The sequence below is a fragment of the Somniosus microcephalus genome, chromosome 9 (assembly GCF_052327205.1).
Source record: "Somniosus microcephalus isolate GS21.2 chromosome 9, FLI_Smic_1.0, whole genome shotgun sequence".
Lineage (NCBI taxonomy): Eukaryota > Metazoa > Chordata > Chondrichthyes > Squaliformes > Somniosidae > Somniosus > Somniosus microcephalus.
The window spans coordinates 199,405,443-199,429,730 of NC_140995.1; the positions used below are offsets into that span (position 1 = coordinate 199,405,443).

The window sequence follows — 24,288 nt, forward strand, 5'->3', positions numbered from 1 at the left end:
ACTGGATCAGCTGCCCATTATACACCTCTCCCGATCTTCATTTCACTGAAAATGATTTCAATGGAAATTGGGAGAGATGTTTAAAGGGAGGCTGATCAGATAGTGGCCATATTATACTTTCACCCAAAGTCAAAATTACCCCCAGTGTATCCAGAGGGACTGTGTGAACCACCTCGCCCAAACTCAGATCGCCAGATATTCACAATTTAAAGATTTTTTTCCCCACAATACCTAACTTCAAACGGAAAATATTTGTGATTGCTCTTACCTTTAGGGGAAATCATCACCCCTGATGTTTGACTGAGATCAGCAATTCACCACAAGAAACTGTGGGAAGACCTCACAATCAATAATATGCCAGTGTACCAGCATACTGATGGGCTTCACCATCAGCATGCCCTTCAGTCACATATCGAAGTGTGACTTAATCTGCTTTTAGGTAACATTATATGCAATCATCACCATGTCACTTATAATAACAGTATTAATTTTTATCCATTTAATTACATAGGTGCAGGAGTAGGCCATTCAGCCCCTCGAGCCTGTACTGCCATTCAATTAGATTATGGTTCATTTGTACCTCAACTCCATTTACCCTGCTTTTTTCCATATCCATTGATACCCTTACCTAATAAAAATCTGTTGACCTCATGCTTGAGAATTTCAATTAACACAGCATTCACAGCCTTTTAGGTGGAAAGAATTCCACAGTTCCACAACCCTGTGTGAAAAAGTGCTCCACAATTTCTCTCTTGAATGCCCTAGCTCTAATTTAACATTGTGGCCCTTTGTTCTGGATTCCCCCACCAGAAGAAATAGCTTCTCTGTATCTACTCCATCAAATCCTTTTGTCATTTTAAATTCCTCAATTAGATCACTCCTCAACCTTCTAAACACAAGGGAATACAACCCAAATTTATGTAACCTGTCTTCATAATTTAAGCAGTCAAGCGTTGGTATCATTCTGGTAAACCGGTGCTGTACTCCTTCCAAAGCCAGTATTTCCTTCCCGAGGTCCGGTGCCCAGAACAATATGTTAGATGGAGTCTGACCAAGGCCCTGTACAACTGAAGCATTACTTCCTCCCATTTGTATTCCAACCCTCGAGATAAAGGCCAACATTTCATTAGTCTTTTTGGTTATTTTTTGTACCTCTGCATTAGCTTTGAGTGATGTGTGTACCTGGACACTCAAATCTTTTTGTTCCTCCACCATTCCTCGTTTCTTGCCATGATGAAAATATTCATAAGAACATAAGAAATAGGAGCAGGAGTAGTCATTCGGGCCTTCGAGCTTGCTCTGCCATTCAATAAGATCCTGACTGATATTCTACCGCAACTCCACCTTCCCGCACTATTCCCATATCCCTTGATTTCCGTAATATCCAAAAAATTCCAAATTGTCTTTGTTGGATCTAAAGTGGATGACCTCATACTTCCCCACATTGAACTCCATCTGGAGTGAGCCTATGGCACAGTGGCAGCATTCCCACCTCTGGGCCAGAAGGTGCAGGATTTGAACCCCACTCCAGACAGTCCCGGCAAGTGGAGTCAGAGCTCCGGCTTTGAATTTTGGGTTGACATCCAGCAGGATACTCGTGTCCGGTGGGTGTGGGTGGCCTCCTCTCATCGTGTAGGTTGCGGGAGTCCATAAAACCCTCCCCGCCGTATAGGGCTGACCACCCTATCGGCTGATATAAAGATGGTTACAGCCATGGAAGGAGCGTTAACACGGCCAGTCAGACTGTTAATCAGCCAGCGAATCCTTCCCCTACTTCACACTGTTCCCCAAAGGGAAGAGCGAGAAGACATGAGAAGAACTCCCTCTGCCACAGTATTGCCCACTCACTTAGTCTGTCTATATACCCTTGTAACTTCCTGCTCCCATCTACTGTTCCTCCCAACTTAGTGTCAGCTGCATACTTGGATATACTACTCTCCATTCCTTCATCCAAGTCAGTGCTTTATATGGTGAAAAACTGAGGCCTCAGTACAGATCACTGGCGAACACCAATCGGACTGCACTACCTTTATCCTTACTCTCTATCTCCTACTTTCAACCAATAACCAGCCAATGTCCCAAGGTTACCTCCAATTCTATGCACTCTCAGTTTTGCCAATATCATCTTATATGGCACCTTATCAAATGCCTTCTGGAAGTCCATACAGACAACATCCATAGACACTCCCCTGTTCATCTTGTTAGTGACCTCCTCAAAAAATTCAACTTAATTAGTCAGTCATGTCCTACCCTTTACAAATCCATGCTGACTCTCTGATCAGCTTATGCTCATTGAAATGCGCAGTTGCACCATCCCTGACAGCATCCTGTCCCCAAGGATAGATTCCAGATAGATTGGGTCTAAACTAAAGCAAACGTACATTTAGCTTGGGTTCAGCTGCTTTAATACTTGCTAGCATTAAATCAATCATTACTGAAAGAAGTATGAATAAATTTACAAATAACTCAAACTCAAATCAAGTTTAGCTTGTGCTTAGATTAAGATTTGTCTTCAGGTAGTGACTAATTATCTGATCTTCCCCTTTTACTTTCATTTTTTCCTCTCCAGAATTTCAATAAAATTCTAATACAGAAATCACATACTGATGAAAACTATTCAAATTATTAATAAACTAAAATAATTAGTTTGATATAAAATAAAAAGCTGTTCTGAGTGGAATAATGTAATGGTTCCGGGAACAGTGTCTGACCTATGTCAGTTACCTTTACGAGAAACGACCAATATATATACTTTCTTATACCCATAAGCGTGGACTTGGAAGTCCAAAGTAAGTGCAGAATACCCCATAAATATCACTGACTACCAAGAACTTCAGTAAACCACTTACACATAAGCCACCAATTTGCTTTCTCATACTTAGTGTTACACTTCCTCTTTCTGTCCACACTAGTTTAATGACTCAGTTATGCTTAGTGAAAACGCAACTTTGCAGAGCGGTCCATGATTAATGAGCTTAAAAGCAAGATGACAGACACCAAATTCAAATAACTTGCTGAAAAAAGCATTTTCAAAGTAGTCTTCATCCTAAATTCAAATTACTGGAGTGGAAGCATGCACCACTCAAAATTATACAAAAATTAACTATAATTATTGTAAAACATACTATGCAGTGCTCGACTGCCACTGATTTGGCAGTCTATAGAATTAGAATGTCAAAATTATTTGTCTGAAATGTTTCCAAACAATAGATCATCTTTTTGTTAGGGTCATCTTCATTCTTCAAACAGAAGGATTCTCCACACACACTCACAGAAGAGGACTCTGGCCCTCGTCCAATCAGTCCCTAGGAAACATGTCCTTGGCACGCTTGCCTGGCTGGTCTCCCATCTTCCACCCTACATAAACTGGAGCTCGCCCAAAACTCTGCTGCCCATATTCTAACTCTCACCAAGTCCCACTCACCCATCACCCATGGGCTCGTGTACCTACTTTGACTTCCGATCCGGCAACGCCTCGATTTTAAAATTCTCATCCTTGTTTTCAAATCCCTCCATGGCCTCGCCCCTCCCTATCTCTGTAACCTCCTCCAGCCCTACAACCCTCAGAGAGCTCTGGTCCCCTCCAATTCTGGCCTCTTGCGCATCCCCGATTTTCATCGCTCCACCATTGCCAGCCGTGCCTTCAGCTGCCTAGGCCCCGAGCTCTGGAATTCTCTCCCTAAACCTTTCCACCTCTCTAACTCCTCCTTTAAGACGCTCCTTAAAACCTACCTCTTTAACCATCTGTCCTAATATCTCCTGTGGCTCAGTGTCAAACTTTGTTTGATAATGCTCCTCTGAAGCGCCTTGGAACAGTCTGCAGAGAGCGGAATTAAACGGAGTGCACTTGGCATAGTGGTTAGCACTGTTGCCTCACAGCGCCAGGGACCCGGGTGACTGTGTGGAGTTTGCACATTCTCCCCGTGTTTGCGTGGGTTTCCTCCGGGTGCTCCGGTTTCCTCCCACAGTCCAAAGATGTGCGGGTTAGGTTGATTGGCTACGATAAAATTGACCCTTAGTGTTAGGGGGATTAAATACATGGGGTTACGGGGATAGGGTGGGATATGTGTTGGTGTAGGGGTTACGGGGATCGGGTGGGATATGTGTCGGTGCAGGCTCGATGGGCCGAAATGGCCTCTATCTGCACTGTGGGGTTTCTGTGAAACAGAGTGTTTCATTTGGGAATGGAAAGAATGAGAATTCGGAGAAGAGGGGAAGGAGTTGCTGCTTTTTGCCTACACTACTCATAGTGCTTTGCCTTACAGGTAGATATTTAATTTCATTACCAATAACTTAATCTAGGTCAATTAGTTGGTCAAGAAACTAAACTGTAACCTAAGTTACTTAAATACATATTTAATTATATTTAATTCAATAGAACAAGGTCATATAGGGATGGCAGTGCAGGTGGTGTACCTCAACTGCAGCATGTGGGAGTTTGTGGCAAGCACTGTGATCCCAGACAACCACGTTTGCAGTAGGTGCCTGCATCTTGAGGAACTTCAGCTCAGAGTTGTTGAGCTGGAGGCTGAGGTGCAGACATTGCGGGGCATCAGGGAGGGGAAGAGTTACCTGGACACTTTGATCCAGGAGGTAGTCACACCCCTTAGGTTAGGTAGTGATACAGGTCTGGTTAGTGGTAAGGGATAGGAGGGTGTGACTGCAACTCAGGCAGGCAACGGGACCCCAGGTGAAGTGCTGGAGGAGCCTCCGCATTTGCCCTTATCCAACAGGTATGAGGATCTTGCTGCTGTGTGGATGAGGGAAAAGCCTGCAAGATGGATGAGCAAGCTGACCATGGCACCATGGTGCAGGAGGCCACTCAAGTGGGGGGAGTGAAAGGGAATGTAGTTATGGTAGGGGACAGTATAGTCAGAGGGATACTGTTCCCTGAAGCCGCGACTGGGAGTTCCGAAGGTTGCAGGGCATTCTGGAGGGGGAGGGTGAACAACCAGTTGTCGTGGTGCATATAGGTACCAACGATATAGGTAAAAAATGGGATGAGGTCCTAAAAGCTGAATATAGGGAGTTAGGAGGTAAATTAAAAAATAGGACCTCAAAGGTAGTAATCTCAAGATTGCTACCAGTGCCACGTGCTAGTCAGAGTAGAAATAGAAGGATATTTCAGATGAATAAGTGGCTAGAGGAATGGTGCAAGGGGGAGGGATTCAAATTCCTGGGACATTGGAACCGGTTCTGGGGGAGATGGGACCAGTACAAACTGGACGGTTTGCAACTGGGCGGGACCGGGACTGATGTCCTAGGGGGAGTGTTTGCTAGTGCTGTTGGGGAGGGTTTAAACTAAAATGGCAGGGGGTTGGGAACCTGTGCAGGGAGACAGAGGAAAGGGAAGCAAAGATAGAAACAAAAGACAGGAAGGAGAAAAGCAAAAGTGGAAGGCAGAGAAATCAAGGGTGTAAATCAAACAGGGCTATAGTAAATAATAATTCTAAAAGGACTAAGAGTGTTAAAAAAAAAGCCTGAAGGATTTGTGTCTTAATGCGAGGAGCATTCGTAATAAGGTGGATGAATTAACTGCGCAAATAGATGTAAACGGATGATATCATTGGGATTACAGAGACATGGCTCCAGGGTGACCAAGGCTGGGAATTCAACATCCAGGGGTATTCAATATTCAGGAAGGACAGGCAGAAAGGAAAAGGAGGTGGGGTAGCATTGCTGGTTAAAGAGGAGATTAACACAGTAGTAAGGAAGGATATTAGCTCTGATAATGTGGAATCTGTATGGGTAGAGCTGAGAAATACCATGGGGCAGAAAACGTTAGTGGGAGTTGTATGCAGACCCCCAAACAGTAATGCTGAGGTTGGGGATGGCATTAAATGGGAAATTAGAGGTGCATGTAATAAGGGCACAGCAGTCATCATGGGTGACTTTAATCTACATATAGATTGGGCTAACCAAATTATTAACAATACTGTGGAGGAGAAATTCCTAGAGTGTATACGGGATGGTTTCCTGGACCAATTATGTCGAGGAACCAACTAGAGGTCAGGCCATCTTAGACTGGGTATTATGTAATGAGAAAGGATTAATTAGCAATATTGTTGTGCGAGGCCCCTTGGGGAGGAGCAATCATAATAGGATAGAATTTTTCATTAAGATGGAGAGTGAAGTTGTTGACTCAGAGACTAGGGTCCTGAATTTAAATAAAGGAAACTACGATGGTATGAGGCGCGAGTTGGCTAGGATGGATTTGATTCTGCCTTCACAAAGGAGGACACAAATAACCTTCCAGAGTTGTCGGGGAACATACGGTCTAATGAGAGGGAGGAATTGAATGAAATCAATATTTGTAGGGAAATGGTGTTAGGGAAATTGACGGGATTGAAGGCCGATAAATCCCCAGGGCCTGATAATCTACATCCTAGGGTACTTAAGGAAGTGGCCCTAGAAATAGTAGATGCATTGCTGGTCATCTTCCAAAATTCTATAGACTCTGGAACAGTTCCCATGGATTGGAGGATAGCTAATGTAACCCCACTATTTAAAAAGGGTGGTAGAGAGAAAACGGGGAATTATAGACCGGTAAGCCTGACATTGGTAGTGGGGAAAATGCTAGAGTCCATTATAAAAGATGTAATAGCAGAGCACTTGGAAAACAGTGACAGGATCGGACAAAATCAACATGGATTTACAAAAGGTCAATCATGCTTGACTAATCTACTGGAATTTTTTGAGGATGTAACTGGTAGAATAGATAAGGGAGAACCAGTGGATGTGGTGTATTTGGACTTTCAGAAGGCTTTCGATAAGGTCCCGCATAAGAGATTAGTGTGCAAAGTTAAAGCACATGGGGTTGGGGGTAAGGTACTGTCTTGGATAGAGAACTGGTTGGCAGGCAGGAAGCAAAGAGTTGGAATAAATGGATGTTTTTCCGAGTGGCAGGCAGTGACTAGTGGTGTACCGCAGGGATCGGTGCTAGGACCCCAGCTATTCACAATCTATATATAAATGATCTAGACGAGGGAACTAGATGTAATATCTCCAAGTTTGCAGATGACACAAAGCTGGGTGAGCGTGTGTGCTGTGAGGAGGATGCAGAGAAACTCCAGTATGATTTGGACAGGTTGGGTGATTGGGCAGATGCAGTATAATGTGGATAAATGCGAGGCTATCCACTTTGGTGGCAAAAACAGGAAGACAGATTATTAACTGAACGGCAATAGATTGGGAAAAGGGGAAGTGCAACGAGACCTGGGTGTCCTTGTGCACCAGTCGCTGAAGGTAAGCATGCAGGTGCAGCAGGCGGTTAAGAAGGCAAATGGTATGTTGGCCTTCATAGCGAGAGGATTCAAGTACAGGAACAAGGATGTCTTGCTGCAGTTGTACAGGGCCTTGGTGAGACCACACCTTGAGTATTGTGTGCAGTTTTGGTCGCCTTATCTGACGAAGGATGTTCTTGCGGAGATGCAGCGAAGATTCACCAGACTGATACCTGGGATGGCAGGAATGACGTATGAAGAGAGATTGGGTCGATTAGGCTTATATTCACTAGAGTTTAGAAGAATGAGAGGGGATCTCATTGCAACTTATAAAATTCTAACAGGACTAGACAGACTAGATGCAGGAAAGATGTTCCCGATGGCGGGGGAGTCCAGAACCAGGGGTCACAGTCTAAGGATAAGGGGTAAGCCATTCAGGACTGAAATGAGGAGGAATTTCTTCACCCAGAGAGTGGTGAACCTGTGGCATTCTCTACCACAGAAGGCAGTTGAGGCCAACTTATTAAATATATTCAAGAAGGAGTTAGATATATTTCTTAAGGCTAAAGGGATCAAGGGATTTGGGGAGAAAGCAGGGACAAGGTATTGAATTTGGGTGATCAGCCATGACCTCATTAAATGGTGGAACAGGTTTGAGGGGCCGAATGGCCTACTCCTGCTCCTATCTTCTATGTTTCTAATGTTGTATTGCCTGCCCAGTCCCAGGGTGAAAGACATCTCCTCGCGGCTGGAGAAGAACTTGCAGTGGGAAGGGGAGGATCCGGTTGTTGTGGTCCACGTAGGAACCAACGACATAGGTAGAACTAGGAATGAGGTTCTGCTGAGAGAGGTGGAGGAGTTGGGGTCCAAATTAAAAAGCAGAACCTCAAAAAGGTAATAATCTCTGGATTGTTACCTGAACTACGCGCCAATTGGCATAGGGACAAGCAGGTTAGAAGGTTAAATGCATGGCTCGAAAGAGTGGTGTGGGAGGAAGGGGTTTTGCTTCATGGGGCACTGGCACTAGTACCAGGGAAGAGGGATCTGTTCCATTGGGACGGGCTCCACTTAAACCAGGCTGGAACCAGTGTCCTGGCGAATCCAATAACTAGGGCAGTAGACAGGGCTTTAAACTAACGAAAGGTGGGGGGGGGGGGGGCAGGGGGGAGAGAGGATTCAGGAAAGAGTAAATTTAAAAGCAGCAAGAGAAATGTCAAGGCTCTAGAGCAGAGCAGAGTTTTGAATAAAAATAAGCAGAGTGGGTCAGGAAGGGGCAGAGAGAGTAACAAAGGTAATAGGGCATCAGTGACTAAGGTGACATCAGGGAAAAATAGAAAAAATCAAAGCTAAAGGCACTCTATCTGAATGCACGAAGCATTCACAACAAAATAGATGAATTAATAGCGGAGATAGAAATTAATAGGTTTGATCTAATAGCCATTACGGAGACATGGTTGCAAAGTGACCACGGTTGGGAACTAAATATTCCAGGATACTTAACTTTTAGAAGAGATAGGCAAAATGGAAAAGGAGGAGGGGTAGCCCTGATAATAAAGGATGGGATAAAGACAGTAGAGAGAAAGGATTGTAACTGCAAAGTAGAGTCAGTTTGGGTGGAGCGAAGAAAGAGCAAGGGGCTGAAAACATTGGTGGGAGTTGTTTATAGGCCCCCAAACAGTAGTTGTAATGTAGGGCAGAGTATCAATCAGTAAATTAGAGGTGCATGTAACAAGGGTAAGAAATAGGAGCAGGAGTAGGCCATTCGGCCCCTCGAGCCTGCTCCGCCATTCAATAAGATCATGGCTGATCTGATCTTGGCCTCAACTCCACTTTCCTACCTGTTCCCCATAACCTTCGACGCCCCTGTAGCTCAAATATCATTCTATCTCCGCCTTGAATATATCAAGTTAAAGATAGTATTAGATCAAAGGAAGAGGTTTATAATGCTGCCAAAAAGAGTAGTAAGCCTGAGGATTGGGAGGATTTTAGAATTCAGCAAAGGAGGACCAAGGAATTGATAAAGAAAGGGAAAATAGAATGTGAGTAAACTAGCGAGAGACATAAAAACAGACTGTAAAAGCTTCTATAGGTACAGGAAACTTTGGTTTATCCGGAGGTTAACTGTCCGGAATGCTCGAGCCACCGGCAAAAACCAGGAGCCGTTTCGTTAGGTTTTTTTTCTTTTCGTTGCTTTTTTTTCCCACCAGTCAAGCTCTGCAAGGTCTCGCTGAAGCTGTTGCTAAGCTACAGAGACGCTTGCAAGGTACGGCTGACTGTTTAGAAGCTGTTGCTAAGCAACAGGGTTTGTTGCCAGATACGGAGCTCAAAATCTCCGTATGTTTCAACATTAGCGCTGGTTTGTCCGGCAGTTTTGATGGGACGGCAACAGCTCGGTCCCGTCAGTGCCGGATAGCACAAAGTTTCCTGTATGTAAAAAGGGAAAGATTAGCGAAAGTAAATGAGGGTCCCTTACAGGCTGAGACAGGAGAAATTATAATGGGGAATAAAGAAATCGCGGAGAAATTAAACAAATACTTTGTGTCTGTCTTCACGGGAGACCACCCAAAAAACTTCCCGGAAATAGTGGACAACCAAAGTTCTAGCGAGAATGAGGAACTGAAAGATAATAGTATTAATAAAAAAGTAGTACTGGAAAAATTAATGTGACCGAAAGCCGATAAATCTCCTGGACCTGATGGCCTATATCCTAGGGTTTTGAAAGAGTTGGTTATAGAGATAGTGGATGCATTGGTTGTCATTTTCCAAAATTCCATCGATTCTAGAATGGTTCCCATGGATTGGAAGGTCGCAAATGTAACCCCACTATTTAAGAAAGGAGGGAGAGAGAAAACGGGGAACTACAGACCAGTTAGCCTGACATCAGCAGTAGGGAAAATGCTGGAATCTATTATTAGGACGTGGTAACAGGGCACTTAGAAAATAATAATAGAATTGGGCAGAGTCAACACGGATTTATGAAAGGGAAATCATGTTTGACAAATCTGTTAGAATTTTTTGAGGTTGTAACAAGCTGAATAGATAAGGGGGAACCAGTGGATGTGGTGTATTTGGATTTTCAGAAGGCATTCGATAAGGTGCCACACAAGAGATTATTATACAAAATTAGGGCTCATGGGATTGGGGGTAATATAATAGCATGGGTTAAGGGTTGGTTAATGGACAGAAAACAGAGAGTAGGAATAAATGGGTCATTTTCCAGTTGGCAGGCTGTAACTAGTGGGGTACCGCAAGGATCAGTGCTTGGGCCTCAGCTATTCACAATCTACATCAATGATTTGGATGAGGGGACCAAATGTAATATATCCAGGTTTGCTGATGATACAAAGCTGGGTGGGAATGTAAGTTGTGAGGAGGATGCAAGGAGGCTTCAAGGGGATATAGACAGGCTAAGTGAGTGGACAAACCTCACATTTTCCCACATTCTACTTCATTTGCCAAATTTTTGCCCACTCACTTAACCTATCTATATCCCTTTGCAGACTCAGTGTCCTCCTCACAACTTGTTTTCACACCTACCTTTGTATCGTCAGCAAATTTGGCTACATTGCACTCGGTCCCTTCCATCCAAGTAATTAATATAGACTGTAAATAGTTGAGGCCCCAGCTCTGATCCCTGTGGCACCCTGGGAGCCTGCTCCGCCATTCAATACGATCATGGTTGATCTTCTACCTCAACTCAGAATGTTGGCTGACATTTCTCTCCCCGAGCCCAGGAAGCCAATATTAGCATCCAACTCTTGCCATGGCAGATATCAACTAACTTTGCAGGGATTGGCAATTAACTCTAGGGCCTTCTGATCGATATGGCTTAGTAGTACACACTAGGTGGTGCCTTAACCTGCCAGACTATTAGGGAAGCTCTGTCTCCTCTCCAAATGTTGGTGACACGTCACTGAGGTACAATTCCACAGGCACAAGCAACCTTCTGGTACCTTGTCTTCATTTAGTAGTGAACCTAGACGGTATGTGAAGGTTACTTGACTATGAAGGGCATCACAGCTGATCCCCATAACTGACTTCATCTGATGGACACAGAGAGCAAAGGGAAATTGGATAATCATCAGAATTATATAGAACCTACAGCACAGAAACATACCATTTGGCCCAACTGATCGATGCCAGTGTATATACACGCTACATGAGCCTCCTCCCACTCGATTTAGCTCTTCCCACCTTGCCTCCTGACTCCCCATTCCCCTCTCCCTCATGTATGCATCAAGCTCCCCTTTAAACACATCAATGCTCATCAGTTCAACCACTCCATGTGGTATCACGTTCCACATTCTCACCACTCTCTGTGTAAACAAATTCCTTCTAAATTCTTTATTCGATCTGTTAGTGGCTATCTTATATTTATGCACGCTTCTTCTGGACTCACCCACAAGTGAAAAAGGTTTCTTCAGAGCCACACATTGAACCTCTTCATAAGACCTCTATCAGAGCTCCTCTTAGTTTTCTCTTTGAGAGAAAAGAGCCCCAGCCTGCTAAATCTTTCATGATAGTTGCATTCTCTCAATCCTGGTGATATCGTTGTAAATCGTTTCTGAAGTTTCTCCAGTGTTTTAACATCCTTTTTGTACTCAACGTGCAGTGCAACCAAGATTCTATATAAATTTAACATCACCTTCCTGCTTTTATATTCTATTCCTGTAGTAATGAACCCCAGTACTTTGTTTATACTCTTTATGGCCTTATTAATTTACGATGCTACTTTTAAATTTATGTATCTGTATTCCTAGATCTCAACTCCTCTACCTCATTTAGTTTCTTATCTTCCAAAGGAATAAGTAGCCTCCTTACTCCTCCTATCAAAATGAACCACCTGACGCTTCGTTATACTGAATTTCATTTGCTATTTACACCCACTTTGCAAGCCTGTTTGTGTCTTCGTGTATTTTGGTGCAGTCCCCTACATTATTAATTATAACCATCAATTTGGTATCATCTGCAAATTTCAACACTATACCTCCAATTTCTGAGTCTAAATCATTTATGTATATTGTGAGCAAGTGTTCCCTGCACGGATTCTTCACAGTCCCAACTCAACTCTGATCCCTTCTTGACTTGAAGATTACGCTTATACCTGAATCCTATTGTGCAACACAGCAGGCGATTGATTAATATTTTAATTATGTATATTTGTTTTTAATTTTTGTAATTAAGCTATTTTAAATTCCACTAAAAATAACATTAAAGGTCTAATGAAATTAAAGTTAGATTAAAAAAAAACGTTGCATGGAACCATCAGCCAAATTTAGTTGGGAATGTTTAATTTGGTTCTGTTCAGGTACAGCTTTAGGAGCGTCATCCACTTGCTGTCTGAACATAGGTGACTAGTATAAATCTTTGTGTAGTTGAACTGAGCCTTAGGTTAGCGCGGATGCCAAGTCCTGTGCTTTATATTTGGGAGCGAACAACTCGATTGTTGTCAATTTGTCTAAAAGCAGAGTATTCTGCTATTTGGCTGTGTATAGGTATCAGTGTAGTAATTACTTTCTAGCCCACTAGACAAAGATTAGACATTTTTTTAAGCTTTACTGGAGAAAAGGAGCTTATGCACAAACTGCTGTTGAATCCAACAACATGAGACAGTAATCGCATGATTATTTCTACAAGCACCAGTCTACATTTCGTACCACTCCACTAATGGGGCTTCCATGATTTAATTCATTAGGAGTACATTTATTGCGTTCTACTCAACAAAAAGTTAACTTATATCAATGATGTAAACAGAAAGAACATCAAGGACCCATGATTGTAATAATTATTAAATGAGAACAATTTTACGATACATTTGAAAATTATTTTGCTGCTAAATAATGATATCCAATAGGTCTGTGATATGTATGTTCTATAGGGAGGTGGTAAAGGCTTTAAACTACTACGAAGGGGGGAGGGATCTACAAGAAACGTAAGCAGCCTAATTATAAATACAGGAAAAGTGAACAAAGGAAAGGATAAAGTAAGGGAGGACATTGATGGCAAGGGAGCAAATAGAGTTATAGAACAGGAGTCTAAAAAGATGGTTAAACATAAAGTGAGAGGAAATTCTATTAAAATGAGTTAAACTTTCTGACTAAAATAGAATCCATATGGAAAAAGATAAAAGATAATAAAGGATCAATCACACTAATAGGCGTAGTCTACAGACCACCTAATAGTGGAAGGGAGGTGGAGGAAGAAATATACAGAGAAATTAGTAAAAGACATAGAATAATCATGGGGAATTTCAACTACCCTGATATTAATTGGACAGAAGGGGTAGGTAAAGGGGATAAAGGAATGGAGTTCCTACAATGTCTACAGGACTCCTTTCTATCCCAATATGTAAAAAGCCCAACAAGGGAGGAGTCGCTATTGGATCTAGTTATGGGGAATGAGCCAGAGCAGATAAGAGAAGTAAAAGTAGGGGAACACATAGGCAATAGTGACCATAATATAATGGCCTAGAAATTCAGTTTGGGCCCGCCAGCTGGTTTGCGCCCAAAAGTTAGCGCTGGGCGGGGAGCCATTAGCGACCGTCAGATATTCGGCTTCTGCGCCCCAAGTCGGAACCGGGCGCTATTCCAGGGTGTGGCCGCCCCCGCTTGGGGCGCTGAAACTGAATTTCAGCGCTGTAGGCGCCGCTGCGCCACCCGATGCGGTGCGGCAGGCTGCGGTACTGCAGTCCTCCTCCTTCTCTTAAGGTGGAGGTGCCTGCAACGGGGAGATCGCCGCTGGATTGTGCCGGCAAATGAGCCCGGCACCACGGAGAAGTGCCGGGCTCGCGGAAAGCAGCCGGCAATGCCCTCTTTGGGCGAAAACTGGGCGCAAAGCCAACCGAACTTCTAGGCCAATATGCTTTCAGATGATAATAGAGAAGGACATAAATAGAGAAGGACATAAGTATGACAAAAACCAGGTTAATAGATTGGAGAGAAGCTGATTTTGAGGGGCTGAGAATAGAACTTGGGAAGATAAAACGGGAAACAATATTGGCCAACAACGATGTAGAACGACAAAGGGAAACATTTAAAATGGTGTTCAACAGAGTGCAGGAAAAATGTATTCCGCTAAAAGGAAAGAACAAACTAAACACTAATGAGACTCCATGGATAAATAAAGACATAAGGGAACAATTGAGGGCAAGGAAAGATGTTAGAAATCAGGGATGTTCAAAATGTATATGGCTTTGCGGATAAAACTGTGACGCGAGTAATGCTGTATTTACATGATTGAATTAGAACCAGAGAGACAGTCTCTCAGACTAGTACAGGAAACTGTGCTATCCGGAGGTGAGCTATCCAGCAATCTGGAGCCACCGGCAAAAATCAGCAGCCATTTTTAATTCTTTTTGTTTGTTTTTTTTGAACAGTCAAGCTGTGCAAGGTCTGTAGCTATAGCAACAGCTTCAGCTACAGAGCTTTAGGGCCACACCCGAGTGTTTAGAAGCTGTTGCTAAGCAACAGTGTTTGTTGTCAAATACGGAGATAAGAATCTCCGTATCTCTCAACATTAACTCTGGAGAGTACGGCACTTTTTAGGCAACGGCAGCAGCTCGGTCCCGTGGGTGCCGGATAGCACAAAGTTTCCTGTAGTAAAATATTTTACAGGCACATCAATTAAAAAAAAGGACGGTTGGGATGGAAATAGGGCCATTAAGGGATAGACAGGACAATACCACAGGTAATGATAGGGAGATGGCAGAAATATTAAATCATTATTTCGCTTCGGTATTTACCAGGGAGATAGAACAGGTGGACATGGCATTGATGAGATGAGTAATGGGATAAGTGCATTTAAAAAAAAGGGGGATATATTAAATAAACTAATCAAACTCAGAAGATAAAACCCCTGGTCCGGATGGATTGCATCCACGCATTTTAAAAGAATCTAGGGAAGAGATAGCAGAGGTATTACTACACATATTTAACAATTCTTCAGAAAAAGGTGTGGTGCCAGAGGACTGACGGACAGCTAACTTAATACCTACTTTAAGAAGGGGGATAGAACTTGTCCAGAGAATTATAGACCAGTCAGCTTAACATCAGTGGTAAGAAATATAATGGAATCCCTACTAAAGGAGAGAATAGAAGAACATCTGGAAACGAAAAGTATAATAATGAATAGTCAGCATGGTTTTCAAAAGGGAAAATCTTGCTTGACCAATCTTGTTGAATTTTTTGAAGCGGTAACAGAGAGAGTAGTCAATGGTAATGCAGAAGATGTAATTTATCTAGATTTTCAAAAGGCCTTCAATAAGGTTGACATGAATCAGTCATTCATGAAAGAAAGACTGATGAAATAATACTGAGCGGCCTGCGGGCAGCGCTGTCCAGGGAGAGTATAAATACTCAGGCACGGGCCCAGCTTGCGCAGGACATTCTTAACAGGAACTAGTGAAGGACACAACTAGACCTCCATGTTGTAAAACAGTTGATTAAAGCTTTGTTTAACGCTTAGACCAAGTGCCTAGTAGTTTTCTTACGTCAAAGGTATCCTATAACAGACTAATGAATAAGGTCAGAGAATGCAGAGTCAGGGGACAAGTAGCAGAATGGATTGCTAGTTGGCTTCAAGACAGAAAGCCGAGAGTGTGAGTAAAGGGTAGCTGTTCACAGTGGCAGAAGGTGGGTAGTGGTGTTCCACAAGGATCAGTGCTGGGACCACTGCTGTTCTGAATTTAGACTTTGGAATCAAAAACACAATTTCTAAATTTGCAGATGATACCAAATTTGGGGGGGGGGGGGGGGGGGGAAGAGTCAATACTGAGGAGAACTGCAACAAATTACAGGACATTAATAAACTTGCACAATGGGCAAATAATTGGCAAATGAAGTTCAACACAGATAAATGTGAGGTATTACATTTTGGTAGGAAGAAGAGGTCACATCACTTGGAGGGTGCAAGGCTAGGTGGGGTAGAGGAACAAAGGGATCTTGGAATACAAATACACAAATCACTAAAAGTTGCAACACAGGTTAGCAAGGCTATAAAAAAAGCAAACCAAGCACTAGGCTTTATTTCTAGAGAGATAGAATTAAAAAGTAGGGAGTTATGCTAAACCTGTATCGAACCTTGGTTAGACCACACTTAAAAGTACTCCATACAGTTCTGGTCGCCATATTATAAAAAGGATATAGAGGCACTGGAGAGGGTGCAGAGAAGATTTACAAGGATGATACCAGAAATGCGAGGGTATACATATCAGGAAAGGATGAACAGGCGGAGTCTCTTTTCTCTTGATAAAAGAAGGCTGAGGGGTGATCTAATAGAGGTCTTTAAAATTATGAACGGTTTTGATAGAGTGGATACAGAGAGAATGTTTCCACTTGTCGGGAAGAGCATAACTAGAGGCCATCAATATAAGATAGTCACCAAGAAATCCAATAGGGAATTCAGAAGAAACTTCTTTACCCAAAGAGTGGTGAGAATGTGGAACTCACCACCACAGGGAGTGGTTGAAGTGAATAGTATAGATGCATTTAAGGGGAGGCTGGATAAGCATATGAGGGAGAAGGGAATAGAGGGTTACGCTGATAGATTTAGATGAGGAAAGACGGGAGGAGGCTCGAGTGGAGCATAAATGCCGGCATGGACTGGTTGGGCCGAATGGCCGGTTTCTGTGCCGTATATCCTATGTATTTTATCTGGTAATTACATAAAACCTTACCCTTAATCTTTCATATATATATACATATATATATGTAAAGAATTTAAAGATTATCAAGCCCTACCTCAGATACCTCACAATGATTCAGTCCATACCTTTGTATGGAAATACAGGTGCCAATTATTATCCTACAATGCATTGTGCACTCTTCCTTCTGCTCATGCTCTGAAACATTGCACACATGGAGAAGAGATAACTCACAAAGTGTCGTGCACCAATTATAAAGTCTCCCAAACCACAAACTAGGGTACTACCATGCGAGTACTGTGAATGGAGGGCCAGAAAGCTGCCAGCTTGCTTGGAAAGTGAGCGGTTGGCAACTTTGGAAAAAATGACTTTGAATCATCAGGAGTAGACTATATATTACATGCAGAACAAAAATCCAGGTGCATTTCATTTTAGAAAACACCAGCTGGTTAATCATAGAATAGTACAGCACAGGAGGCCTTTCGGCCCATCGAGTCTGTGCTGGCATTAAGTGGGGATACAATGCAAGAATTGCTTTTATTTGTTATAAGCCAGAAGGAAATGCTCCTTTACAAGTAAATTATCAATTGCCAGATGAAAATGACATCATAACATGGTGGGCACTGAATGTAACAGCACTTGACCCGTCAAATAACATTTCTATTAGAAGTCAAAACAAAACAGTACTTCCTTTTATACTATTGGCCTACCACTCTAAAGCAAGACCCAAGTGAAATTTTCACAACTGCTTTCAAATATCCAAATGGCAAAGGAATGAACTATATTAAATTTTGCAGAATTATAGGAACAACAGAGAATTTGATTGAGATAAAAACACACATGCAAATTATACAGCTATCACATGGTGAAGGTTGTCACCTGGTATATCCTGAAAGGAACATATCGGAACCCGCCTTCCTCTGTTGGATACTCCATAAGTTTTCGATTGATGGCCCAAAACTGGTCAAACTTGTCTATATAAAGAAAAATTAAATTTCAATATCTGTTTCACAATATAAATTACTATCAAAACTAATTTCATCAGATCAAATTTAGACAGTAGCTACTTGGTTAACTTCATTTATTATTGCTTTGATTGTCTGAACTCCAGCACCCACACAGCAATTCTCAACTCTCAAAAGGCCAGTTCCACTATTTGTTACATTAACTGCACAGTCTGTGCAATCTACAGTGTGGGGGTGGGGAGAATGATTACAGCTGAAGCAGTCAGATTGTTCATCTTTAAAGTATTGTATATTACCTTATTGTAAAGTTTCGTTGCATACAACTGCTTCGATCTTTCCCTCAAGGTATTAGCCATTGGAAAAATGTATGTTTCTAACATCACAAATTAGCTTTAATGCTACACATGTGAAGCAAGAAATTTTACATCAGTCCAAATAATGCTTATAATGCACTGCATGGTGTTGTACTTAACCACATAGCTCAGAAAGGTTTCTGATTGAATCCCTGTTGTGTGTGGAGTTAGCTGATCTCAGTCTGGTTGACATTGGAGCACACAATTGGCAGCAACACCCCCAGGACATTGGGGTGGGACAAAGAGAACAGGCATCTCTCACAAACCCTAGTCCTCTTCAACATTAGTGACAACTGGATGTGTGCACAGGAATCACTTGAAGATGGGAACAGGCTCAATGGTGATGGTCCCTACAGGCATTATTCACTTAGTATCTCATGTACCAGAGGATGGCCAATACCCATTGGGCCATACGTATGAGTTACCTCTTCAGAAGAATATGGGAGAAAAGTAGAGAAAAATACAAGGAGATTCTACCCCAATCTATGTCTGCTCTGCTCCACCTACACAGATCAGTAATGTTAAACTTTTTAAAGAAGTGTAGCTCTTTGGGAAGTGCATCACACAAAGATTCAAAGTAGTTAGTTTTGTTTATAGATTTTCTTAGTGCTCATGTTATTTTTAGCTTTTACCAATGGATACTATTCACATGCGAGCCTCAACAATAATTACCAGCAGGCTATTCAATCACAGGGTGATTCACAGCCAAGCCAAAGCCTGCCTTTATCACGTATCCACATACACACAGATCCAGCAGGGGTCGTTGTACAATGAGCAGGAATTAAATGACTAATCTAGCCTCCCTCCATCAAACGTGAAACAAACAGTATAGTCTTATTAAGTCATGTGTTATGCTGTGGACTGCTGAGAAAACAAGGTCAGGCTGCAGGTGGGTGAAGATGCACAGCTGCAGTCTGCTGTGCTCACCCATCTGCAAAATGACAGAATAACAGATCGCGGTCCACATGCTATTTTGCTTCTAATGAATTGAATAGTTTACTTCTACTACCAATAGCAAATTAAGGCATGCACCACATTTACGCATTTAGAAAAAAGTAACTGGTAGATTACCCTTGTGCATCTATCACTTTACCTGGAGAGTTTGAAATAAAGCATTAAGTGAAGAAGTAAAAATCATTCTTGGATACAGGCAATGCAAAGCCAAATTTTTGCATTAACACTTTGTGGATCAAAATAATCAGGTATTTTAAAGTAAACAAAATGTTAATGTTCTGTCAAGAAACACTATATAGTATTAATAATTGGAGCATCAGTACTTACTTGTATATCACAGTAAAATTAGCAATTTATATCACTATGAACAGAGTAAAAATGGATTATGTTTAGACACACAGTTGAATAACTGCAAAGGGCCATAACTGAAATAATTTACAAGGGAGTGTGTACAGGACTTAAACTGCATAGAATTTAAGATTAAATACAGAGCGTAATGGCTCATTTTTGAAAGATCCATTGAAAAAGATTTGTAGTACAATGAAATAACAATTGTCTATTTTTAAATGTAGTTTGTAGAAATCTCGATCCAAGCATATTTCTTCTGAAACCAGTTATGCATTTACCAATATTCAACTGTAACATAGCATAGGTCAGTAATATTTAACTTTTTTCCCCCATTATTGAAAGATGGCTTTCATTACAGGAGTCAATATGAAATTAGGACGCCAGGAAATATTGCGGAGGCAGGGCATAGATTACAAAGCTTTGACGTGCATCCTATTATATTTGAAAGAACACAAGATTAATGAACTTATATTTATGGTAACATAAAAATGAAGTAATGTACAATTTCACTTAATACTAGTTGAACAATTTCAGTTAACTTTTTTGGGGGCATTACTCTTAGATATTCTTTCTTTTCCTCCACCTCAACGGATGTGAATAAAGAAAGCAATATGCAAGTATAATGGCACCTTTAACTGATCTATTTTAAAATACTGGAGACAAAGCAATTAATGATTTCCTTGCTGAGTTGAACAGTTGCTCATTACAAGTTTAAAAACAGACCAATATGTTTAACCATAGCACAACTGTAATAGTTCCTCATTTTTCACATACCAAATTGATCAAATAGGCAATTGTTGATTGAACAGGGTCATTGAAAATCAAAGCAATTGCGTGGTCACTGGTGGCAACTTTGCTATTCTTTCAGTACTTTTTCATGTATAAAGCCAAATCACTGAAACAGTATCATCATGCAGCACTCAAAAGAGTCTTAAGTTCTGCCTTGTACTGCATTAACTATACAATTCATTTTAATGTGTTTAGGAGCAAAATAGGGGGTTAGATGCTGTACAACTCTGAACATGCATTCTTGTAGGGGAATTCAGTCACATCCTGGGCTACCTTTGCGAACACCCAAATAACTTTGAGATAAGCATCCTGTTTTAAAAATGATTCATGAAGATGAAAGAGAATTTGATGGCCTGTCGGTGTTATTTCCCCCCAGCATCATAACAAAAAAGATTTATTCCCAAGAGAAAATAAGAAAGGAAAAAAAGTCTAACTTTGTAAAAAGACGAAAGTAAAATTGATGCTTCAGATTTTGCATGGGAAAACTGAACTGAAAATTGAAGTGCAGATGTTTTAAGTGTCTAAGGAAATGATGATGAAAATACAAGAAAACTAAGCCAATGGTAGGAGTTTAAAAAAATATAACAGACATTTAAGCAAACCAAACACATCCAATCCTGTCCAAAAACATACCAGTCTGTCCAGTTTGCATTATTCAGAATATTACTTTATAATGACATAGGGTCCCTATGTTAAATACTGTATTGAAACAGTGCTCAAAAGATGAGGCTAGAGCAGAAGAAATTTGCCATGCTCCATCTGTATGACTAAAAGCATCAAAAAATACTTCCATTTTAAATTATGCCAGTTTAGAATATTTGTGCAGGTATCTAACCGACCTTTGGAAACAGTGGTCAAATGTCATTAAGTTTCACCAGAACACCAGGCAGCCAATGTTTACTGAAGCAACACATTCAAGTCAGTCTCCCAGGTTCGCAGAATATAAAACCCAATACGAAAGTGAGCTGTGCATGAAGCACACTAATCCACCTTGCCCTTCTTTGACTGAACCCTTTGATGCCACCTTCATTGCATCCAACTGCCTCAAATGATTGAGGTCTTCTTTGACTATCCTCGGCCTCCTCTTGAAGTCCCCACCACCACAGAAGCCAGTCTTCAGCCAATTCAATTCACTCCATGTGATATCAAGAAACGGCTGAGCGCACTGGATACAGTAAAGGCTATGGACCCAGACAATATCCCGGCTATCATGCTGAAGACTTGTGCTCCAGAACTAGACGCGCCTCTAGCCAAGCTGTTCCAGTACAGCTGCAACACTCGCATCTGCCCAACAATGTGGAAAGCTGGCCAGGTATGTCCTGTCCACAAAAAGCAGGACAAATCTAATATGGCTAATTACCACCCCATCAATCATTAGCAAGGTAATGGACGGTGCTATTAACCGGCATATACTCACCAATAACCTGCTCACCAATGCTCAGTTCAGGTTCCGTCAGGAACACTCGGCTCCAGAACTCATTACAGCCTTGGTCCAAACATGGACAAAAGAACTGAATTCCAGGTGAGGTGGGAGTGACTGCCCTCGACAGCAAGGCAATATTTGAGTGTGGCGCATCAAGGAGCCCTAATAAAATTGAAGTCAATGGGAATCAGGAAGAAAAGTCTCCACTGGCTAGTCATACCTAGCACAAAGGAAGATGGTTGTGGTTGTTGGAGGCCAATCATTTCAGCCCCAGGACATCATTGCAGGAGTTCCTCAGGGAAGTGTCCTCGGCCCAACCATCTTCAGCTGCTTCATCAATGACCTACCTTACATCATAAGGTCAGAAATGGGGACATTTGCTGACGATTGCAGTGTTCAATTCCATTCTCGACTCCTCAGATAACGAAGCAGTCCGTGCCTGCATGGAGCAAGACCTGGATAACATTCAGGTTTGGGCTGATAAATGGCAAGTAACATTCACACCACACAAGTGCCAGGTAATGACCATCTCCAACGAGAGAGAGTCTAGCCATCTCCCCTTGACATTCAACAGGATTACCATCGCCGGATCCCCCACCATCAACATCCTGGGGCTCACTATTGACCAGAAATTTAACTAGACCAGCCACATAAATACTGGCTACAAGAACAGGCCAGAGACTTGGTATTCTGCAGCGAGTGACTCCCCTCCTTTCCACCTTCTACAAGGCACAAGTAAGGAGTGTGATGGAATACTCTCCACTTGCCTGGATGAGTGCAGCTCCAACAACACTCAAGAAGCTCGACACCATCTAAGACAAAGCAGCTCGCTTGATTGGCACCCGATCCACCACCTTAAACATTCACTCCCTCCACCACTGACGCACCATGTCTGCAGGATGTACTGTCTACAAAATGCACTGCAGCAACTCACCAAGGCTTCTTAGATAGCACTTCACAAACCCGTGACCTCTACCACCTAGAAGGACAAGAGCTGCAGTCACATGGGAACACCACCTGCCAGTTGCCCTGCAAGTCACACACCATCCTGACCTAGAAATATATCACTGTTCCTTTATTGTCACTGGGTCAAAATCCTGGAACTCCCTCCCCAACAGCACTATGGGAGAACCTTCACCTCACTGACTGCAGCGGTTCAAGAAGGCAGATCACCACCACCTTCTCAAGGGCAATGAATGCTGGCTTTGCCAGCGCGTCCACATCCCATGAATGAATTAAAAAAAAACCTAGCCAGAAGACCATTCCAGGTATTGATCACGTTTTGTGCAAATAAGTGCTTCCTGACATAAGTCCTACCTATGTCCTTGTCCTTTCGTCATGGTTTAATTTGAAATGGTGCTCCAGATTAATCTTTTCTATTCCATTTAGTATCTTATGTACCTCTACAATGTCCCTTCTCAGATGTTTCCTTTCAAGGGTTGATGTAGACAAGGAAGAGGTAGAGTCAATGGGGTTGATTTTCAGTGTGCCGTGAGGCAGGCTTTTAGGCATGCGGGAGGCTAAAATCCCGAATTCGGGGGTCCTGACAGCATCCCGCCCATAACCCGCCTCCATGTAAGTTTCAAAGGAGGCGGGCATCCGCCCCACACTGGGACCCGCCGGCCCGAGGCGGGAAGAGATTAGTGCCAATTAACTGCCTGTTAACAGGTAGTTAACAGGCAGTTTTTAGCCTAATCCCTATTTTGAAGGGTGTCGTGTGTGATTCCTGACAGCGCCAAACCACGCCAGGTTAGAGTCGTCGGGTTGAAGGACTTGGAGGGGTCGAGATGTCGGTGTTCAGGTGAGTGATGGGTGCATGAGTGCAAAGGTAAGTGTGTTTGGTGTGTCTAAAGAAGTTTAAATTACCTGTAAGATGGCAAAATACTGCAGATGCTGGAAATCCGAAATAACAACAGAAAATGCTGGAAAAACTCAGCAGGTCAGGCAACATCCATGGAAAGAAATTTGAGTTGATGTTTCGGGTCGAAACCCTTTTTCAAAACTGGAAAGAAAAGAAAATAGATCGAAGGCAGGGCTGCGATCGAACAAAAGATGTAAAAGAGACAATAAAAGGTATTCGAAACCAGACGTGATGGTAATAGGCCAGTGGAGACAAAAGGCAGCTGAGATTAGGTGTGAAGTGTACTGGCAGTAAGAGACAGCTTCCAGGTGGGAGAGAGAAACAAAAGGAAAGGGGGGGGGGGGGGAAGGAAGACCCGAAACAAAAGGGTGGAAAAAATTATAAGGTAAAAAAGTAATAGGGGCCAAGGTTATGATCTGAAATTGTTGAACTCTATATTGAGTCCGGAAGGCTGCAAAGTGCCTAATCGGAAGATGAGGTGCTGTTCCTTGAGTTTACGTTGAGCTTCCGTGGAATAATACAAGAGGCCAAGGACGGCGAGGTCCGAGTGGGAATGGAGCGGTGAATTAAAATGACAGGCGACCGGAGGCTCGGGGTCACCCTTACGGACTGAACGGAGGTGTTCCGCAAAGCGGTCACCCAATCTGCGTTTGGTCTCCCCAATGTACCTGTACTTACCTTTAACGCCTTCCTTCCTCTAGGCTTCAGGAGTCCATCATTCAGCTGGCACAG

General features: G+C 42.4%; 1 protein-coding gene across 2 annotated transcripts in view; it reads right to left on the reverse strand.

Annotated features, from left to right (window-relative positions):
* Positions 1-24,288, reverse strand: part of atg5 (ATG5 autophagy related 5 homolog (S. cerevisiae)) — a 272,449-nt gene that overhangs the window by 104,157 nt on the left and 144,004 nt on the right. For both annotated transcript variants that reach the window (XM_085997734.1, XM_085997735.1), the window contains exon 6: positions 17,743-17,837. In XM_085997734.1, the coding sequence (XP_085853860.1) occupies positions 17,743-17,837 (95 nt within the window). The remainder of the gene's footprint in view (positions 1-17,742; positions 17,838-24,288) is intronic.